The 7,825-nt window shown below is 45.2% G+C and overlaps 1 protein-coding gene across 1 annotated transcript in view; it reads right to left on the bottom strand.

Moving 5' to 3' along the window:
• Positions 1-1,837: 1,837 nt before the first annotated feature.
• Positions 1,838-7,825, bottom strand: part of LOC112230856 (beta-adrenergic receptor kinase 2) — an 84,256-nt gene continuing 78,268 nt past the window's right edge. Inside the window, 1 exon segment of the mRNA XM_042311713.1 lies at positions 1,838-2,086. Within this exon segment, the coding sequence (XP_042167647.1) occupies positions 1,838-2,086 (249 nt within the window).

The raw sequence follows: 7,825 nt of genomic DNA, 5'->3' as shown, positions 1-7,825 counted from the left end.
AGAGAGAGAGAGAGAAAGAGCCAGAGAGACACAGAGAGAGAGACACAGAGAGAGAGAGAGAGCCAGAGAGACACAGAGAGAGAGAGAGCCAGAGAGAGAGAGAGAGAGAGAGAGAGAAACCTGTTCACAAACCTGTTCTACTAACACACTGAAGCCTCAGGACCAGAACATCCAATCAAATCAGAATAAACCAAATTACAACACAGTCAAAACAAAACTACATTGCTTACTGGGAAACGCAAGCACAAACACAAAGCAAAATGCAGTGCTATCTGGCCCTAAATCGACAGTACACCGTGGCTAACTATTTTACCATGGTTACTGATCAAAACCTTGACAAAGTACAGGCTCAGCGAGCAAAGCCTTGCCATTGAGAAGGGTAGACACAGGAAAACCTGGCTCCCTGTATAGGAAAGGCTGTGCAACCACTGCACAACAGCAGAACCTGAGACGGAGCTGCATTTCCTGACAGAATGTAAAAAAATATAAAACAATTAGAGAGTGTAATTTCCCCAAATTTGAAACCCTTATTCAAAGACCCCTCTGATGAGAGTAGGCTACCCGTCCTGTTGGGGGAGGAGGCAGAGAGCTTGGGTTGGCAGTGCACTACATTGCTGCCTGCCATAAGTTGAGGGACAGTGTCTGACAGACCAATCAACCTGCACATGTCCTCTACTGTCTGCTTATTGTTATTGTTGAATGTATGGTTATTTTGACACTTGGTTATTGTTGTTACTGTTGTACCGTTGACAATTTTGATTCTCATTTTTATATTGTAAATATCCAAAATAAGCTTTGGCAATATGTACATTGTTACGTCATGCCAATAAATCAAATTGAATTTAATTGGATTGAGAGAAGAGCGAGAAGAGAGAGAGAGAGGAGAGAAAAGAAAGAGAGAAGAAAGAGAAGAAAGAGAGAGAGAGCGAGATGAGAAGAAAGAGAGAGAAAAGAAAGAGAGAAGAGAAAGAGAGAAGAAAGAGAGGTAGAGAAGAGAGAAGAGAAGAAAGAGAGGTAGAGAAGAGAAGAAAGAGAAGAGAGAGAGAGCGAGATGAGAAGAAAGAGAGAGAAAAGAGAGAAGAGAAAGAGAGAAGAAAGAGAGGTAGAGAAGAGAAGAAAGAGAAGAGAGAGAGAGCGAGATGAGAAGAAAGAGAGAGAAAAGAAAGAGAAGAGAAAGAGAGAAGAAAGAGAGGTAGAGAAGAGAAGAAAGAGAAGAGAGAGAGAGAAGAGAAGAAAGAGAGGTAGAGAAGAGAAGAAAGAGAAGAGAGAGAGAGCGAGATGAGAAGAAAGAGAAGAGAGAGCGAGATGAGAAGAAAGAGAGAGAAAAGAGAGAAGAGAAAGAGAGAAGAAAGAGAGGTAGAGAAGAGAGATTTAGCGAAAGAAAGAAAGCGTGAGAAAAAGGAGAAGGCAGGGGGAGAAAGAGAGGCTAAATTGTGTGTATTCTACAGCATGCAGTGTGTGTGTTCTTTAGAAGGTGAATGTTCCACTGTGTGTATGTTCCAGGTAGCCAGGTAGCCTGGTAGCCAGGTAGCCAAGAGCTACATGAAGAAAAAAACAAACAGTGCACGACTCATGCCAGATAAACAGAGTGCCTTTGCGATGCCCCAGTGCAGCAGGTTTGCATAGCACGCATACGATAAGTACATATCTTAGGACATGACCACGTGACATCATACCTCTCCTGTTCTGTCTGTTGCCCCTCTATTACTCCCTCTTCCTTCTTCTCCCCTTCTTTCTGTTCATCTTTCTTTACTTCCATTTTTTGGCACCTTTTCTTTCCCTGACTTCACTTCCTGCCCCTGCTTCAACAGCTCAGCTTTCATTTCCTGTTTCTGCTTCAGCTGCTCCAATTTCCTGTTTCTGTGGCCACTTCCTGTTTGGCTGTCTCCCCCAGGGGTGGGCTCTTGAGTTTGGGGGAGAGGACTCGCCGGGGCGTGGAGGTCTTGAGATCTGATTGGTTGGAGTGGCGGCCTTGCTCTCCGTTGACCAACTGCTCGTTTCGCAGGGCCATCTCGGCCTCTAGGATTGGTGGAGTCTGATCTGGGAGGAATAATTGCTGCGCCAGGCTGCCACTCAGTTTACTGTGCTGGAAAGAAACAAGATGGACGCCACCACAGTACATAAAAACACAAGGCAACGTGCTGCCTTTACTTGACCTTTGGCTGCCTTTCTATCGTCGACTGACTGACTGTATTTTCACTAGAGGTGAAAAAATGCAATTGAGTTAATTGCAGGATTTGCTGTGATTAAACGCAAACTCCGAATTTGCTCAAATTGAGCTGTGATTTAAGATTTTTCATACAAAATGCATCACACTGTTGTTCTTTTAGCTGTATAGAATTTGGGATGTTTTCAAGTGCATTTTAAACACTTTCAGACACCGCGATTAATAAAATCAAATCCACAAAGATGTTAACGAGTTAATGGATGAACTCTGACAGCCCTAGTTTTCACAGCATGTATTTGGAACTGGGCCACAAACCAGACTCAGATTTACTGTTAGAAAAATGCCCAATACAGTCTACAGAACAGGCTCTGCGGCTATATATACTGTGACAGCAGGTTAGCTCACACACTCTCTCTCTCTCACACACACACACACACACACACACACACACAGTCATGCTAGTGTGGAAGAGCAAATATCATCTACGTCTACGACTGCAGTTCAGAGTTTCCTCTTGTCCACTAAACAGGTGTGAAATACCGCAGCGAATTACTGACACATATCATTTCAACTGTATGTAATAATAAGTCCTGAACTAGTGGTATGGTCAGTTTAGATTAGACCTGCTGTTACTGTGGAGACGAAGTGGACAGGAAGGACAATAGGACCACTCTCCCGTCGTCTGCTCAGGGGTGGTCGAAACAGGTTACCCATCCATTTGAATGATAATACATACAGTACTAGAATATAGGAATTTAACAAAGAGATGGGTGATGAAGAGAGGAGTGTGTGGTGCTCTGGTTACTGTGTGCACGCACAGGAGTGGATGTGTTTGCAGATGGACATTCAAAGCAGTGTGGGACATACAGTAGACGACACAAAGAATGACGTATCCAAAGCACACACGGGCTGATCGTTCTAGAATACACACAACATGAAGACTCATTAGAACACACATTAAGGGAACACACAGGACTCTAGAACACACAGAGGATCAATCCAGACCATTCTAGAACACACAGAGTGAGGCCCATTCGAGATCATTCTAGAACACACAGAGTGAGGCCCATTCCAGACCATTCTAGAACACACAGAGTGAGGCCCATTCCAGACCATTCTAGAACACACAGAGTGAGGCCCATTCCAGACCATTCTAGAACACACAGAGTGAGGCCCATTCCAGACCATTCTAGAACACACAGAGTGAGGCCCATTCCAGACCATTCTAGAACACACAGAGTGAGGCCCATTCGAGATCATTCTAGAACACACAGAGTGAGGCCCATTCCAGACCATTCTAGAACACACAGAGTGAGGCCCATTCCAGACCATTCTAGAACACACAGAGTGAGGACCATTCCAGAACAGTAATGCCTCGTGCCACATCATCTCTGCACCTCCCTTCTGCACCCAGAGCTTTAAGCGTGAGGACAGCGCCATGACAACGGCTGCTGGGGGAGGGGTCAAACAGTCAGAGGTCAGCCAGATGTGATGTCAGAGTGGGGGGGGACACCACAGAAACGGTGATACAACCTGATGGAGAGAAACAGGAATGAGAGAAAGATATAGGATCACGAGAAAGAGATTGGTAATGAGAGAGAGAAGAAAAGAGAGAGGGAAGGAGAGAGACTTCTGTATGTGTAATGTTTACTGTTAATTTTGTTGTTTTTCACTTTATATATTCACTTTGTATGTTGTCTACCTCACTTGCTTTGGCAATGTTAACACACGTTTCCCATGACAATAAAGCCCTTGAATTGAATTGAGAGAGAAGATTCAGAGAGCGAGAGATGGAGAGAGAGGGTGCACTGAAAGATAAAATGTTAAAATTTGTTTCCCCCCCCAATACCTTTCTGGTGACACGTAGTAACCGCGGTGAAGTTGACAACACATTATGAAACACCTGACGGTGTGGTGGAACACCATGACAGATCACTCTACACCCCTAACCATACACACACCAGCTGTCTCTCAGAAATATTAGTCCTTCTAGTGAAGTCATATGCACACACACACACACTCGAATATCTGCACAACCTCTCACAAACGACTGTTTCTTCTCCCACCCAACACACTCCCAACCTGGGTCTCGTGTACGGCACTCGTGCCCTCTCCTCTTCAGTTTCAGCCCGACTCAGCTGTCCGTTCCATTGGGCTTCTCAGACACACACCTCTGGGCTCCTGGCCTGTGGCCCTCAGGACCTTACAGACACACACACACACCTCTGGGCCCCTGGCCCTCACAGACACACACACCTCTGGGCCCCTGGCCCTCACACACCTCTGGGTCCCTGGCCCTCACACACACACACCTCTGGGCCCCTGGACCTCACACCTCTGGGCCCCACACAGACACACACACACCTCTGGGCCCCTGGCCCTCACAGACACACACACACCTCTGGGCCCCTGGCCCTCACAGACACACACATCTCTGGGCCCCTGGACATCACAGACACACACACCTCTGGGCCCCTGGACATCACAGACACACACACACCTCTGGGCCCCTGGGATACTACCCTGTTAGGAAAATGGGGTAAATGAGAAGGAGAGAGAATACAGGGGGAAGCAATAAGGGTAAGAAAATGTTGTAGCAATCTAACATTCACCCTGTGTCTTTAATTTGCCTCAGGCTAAGACCCTAGGCCAAAACAAACCAACAGATGACTAGTATACAAAAACAGAGGCGAGAGAGGGGAAAGCTGGAATGTTCTGGTAGTCTACTGGGATATGGACCTACGAGTGATGGATTGTTGTTGATATTGGAAGAGTGAAAACGCACACAAGAACTCAAAAGCCCAATCCAGAGCAACAGCGGAAAAGCCTTGTATCGCAGTCTTGAGGGGTAGTCGGCTGTCGCTCCAACCTGACAGCTGCAGCTGAGAGGGGGAGGAGAAGCCTCACGGAGAAAGGAAGATGGCTGGAAGGGGGCACCAAAGGGGTGTGGGAGAAAAGTAGGGGAGGGAAAGGGGTGAGAAAATAAGAGGAAGGGAGAAGAGCTAGGGGAAGATGAGAGGAGGGAGGGGGACAGAAGGGGGGAGGAAAGAGGGCTGGGACCCCGGACCTATCCCAAGAAGCCTCCAGTTTACCGATTTGAGTAGTCCAGCACCTCCTTGTGCACAGTATACAAAACACGTTTCAGAGGGAGGGCACATCAAGTGGGACACGGGCCAAGAACCCTTTTTATTGTTTTAAACGTAGGTTTGTCTAGATGATTTTGATGTTGAATTATTATCAGCAAACGGTCCAGGGTCTGAGCCTCAGTCCATTTCTTCATGTTTTTACATTCAAAACGTGGAATAAAACAGCGATTCGCCAAACTTATTTCATTAGCTGGATGATATGGGAAGATAAACATTTGAACGTGAGAACTCATTGACATTCATACCTCCCTTTTGATATCACGACACACTATGTAGTGCACTAAAGTAGTGTCCCAACAGGTCAACAAACCACACGTCACACAAAGCAACACGGACAAAAGAAAAGGATGTATTTATTTCTGAACTGTTTTATATAAGCAGTCCAACACATAATGCTCCTAGCGATCTCAAAAACAACATGACAAAATTCATTCAAACAAAATGGAATGACAATAATCATTTAATAATATTACCAATGACAGTAATCATCATCATCATGACTGTAATGGTAATAGTAACCCAACGCCAGTAGTATTTGCGTTTTGTTTGTGGCACGTCAAATCATCTGTCTGGCGGTGTGTAAAACCGGAGTATTCTACAGCGAGAGCCCCCTCCCCTCCAAAAACAAAACACGCAATAAATATGAAAAGAGCAAGAGTCCGGGTATTCAAACAAAAATAATCTGTCAATTTGCAGGTACGATAGCTAAAGTCTTTATGTGCAAAGATCCAAAGTGTTCATCACAAACAGATTTACACACTTAAAAACCCCAGCGCTCACACAGAGCATCCGAAGAGCGTCTCTACATCGTGAAATCTTCTTAAATAAACCTAGAGCATTTCTCATTTAATATACACACATATATTCATTCATATATATATATATATATATATACTTCCATTTTCTGTTAGTTCTTCTTCTTCCTATATGCCGCCCCTTTTCATTGTGTTGTTTTGTTGTCAAGCTTGTGTGTGTAGATGTGTGTGTGTGTGTGTGTGTGTGTGTGTGTGTGTGTGTGTAGATGTGTGTGTGTAGTGTAGATGTGTGTGTGTGTGTGTAGATGTGTGTGTGTGTGTGTGTGTGTAGATGTGTGTGTGTGTGTGTGTAGACGTGTGTGTGTGTAGTGTGTAGTGTGTGTGTGTAGATGTGTGTGTGTAGATGTGTGTGTGTGTGTGTGTGTGTGTGTGTGTAGATGTGTGTGTGTGTAGTGTGTGTGTGTAGATGTGTGTGTGTGTAGGTGTGTGTGCAGATGTGTGTGTGTAGATGTGTGTGTGTGTGTGTGTAGATGTGTGTGTGTAGACGTGTGTGTGTGTGTGTGTAGATGTGTGTGTGTAGATGTGTGTGTGTGTGTGTGTGTGTGAGGTGTGTGTGTAGATGTGTGTGTGTGTAAGAGTGTGTGTGTGTGTGTAGATGTGTGTGTGTGTGTGTAGATGTGTGTGTGTAGGTGTGTGTGCAGATGTGTGTGTGTGTGTGTGTGTGATAGATGTGTGTGTGTGTGTAGATGTGTGTGTGATGTGTGTGTAGATGTGTGTGTGTGTAGTGTGTGTGTGTAGATGTGTGTGTGTGTGTGTGTAGATGTGTGTGTGTAGATGTGTGTGTGTGTGTGTGTAGGTGTGTAGATGTGTGTGGGTGTGTAGATGTGTGTGTGTGTGTGTGTGTGTGTGTGTGTGTGTGTGTGTAGATGTGTGTGTGTGTAGATGTGTGTGTGTGTAGATGTGTAGATGTGTGTGTGTGTGTAGATGTGTGTGTGTGTGTGTAGATGTGTGTGTGTGTGTGTGTGTGTAGATGTAGTGTGTGTGTGTGTAGATGTGTGTGTGTGTGTGTGTGTAGATGTGTGTGTGTGTGTGTGTAGATGTGTGTGTGATGTAGTGTGTGTGTGTGTGTGTAGATGTGTGTGTGCAGATGTGTGTGTGTGTGTAGATGTGTGTGTGTGTGTAGATGTGTGTGTGTGTGTGTAGATGTGTGTGTGTGTGTGTAGATGTGTGTGTGTAGTGTGTGTAGATGTGTGTGTGTGTGTAGATGTGTGTGTGTGTGTGTAGATGTGTGTGTGTGTGTGTAGATGTGTGTGTGTGTGTAGATGTGTGTGTGTGTGTAGATGTGTGTGTGTGTGTAGATGTGTGTGTGTGTAGATGTGTGTGTGATGTGTGTGTGTAGATGTGTGTAGTGTGTGTGTGTGTGTGTGTGTGTGATGTGTGTGTGTGTGTGTGTGTGTAGATGTGTGTGTGTGTGTGTGTGTGTGTGTAGATGTGTGTGTGTGTAGATGTGTGTGTGTGTAGGTGTGTGTGTGTAGATGTGTGTGTGTGTAGATGTGTGTGTGTGTAGATGTGTGTGTGTGCAGATGTGTGTGTGTAGATGTGTGTGTGTAGATGTGTGTGTGTGTAGATGTGTGTGTGTAGATGTGTGTGTGTGTGTGTAGATGTGTGTGTGTGTAGAGTGTGTAGATGTGTGTCTGTGTGTAGACGATGTGTGTGTGTAGATGTGTGTGTGTGCAGATGTGTGTGTGTGCAGATGT

The sequence above is a fragment of the Oncorhynchus tshawytscha genome, linkage group LG33, assembly GCF_018296145.1.
Source record: "Oncorhynchus tshawytscha isolate Ot180627B linkage group LG33, Otsh_v2.0, whole genome shotgun sequence".
Lineage (NCBI taxonomy): Eukaryota > Metazoa > Chordata > Actinopteri > Salmoniformes > Salmonidae > Oncorhynchus > Oncorhynchus tshawytscha.
This window is presented reverse-complemented; position numbering and strand designations above follow the sequence as displayed.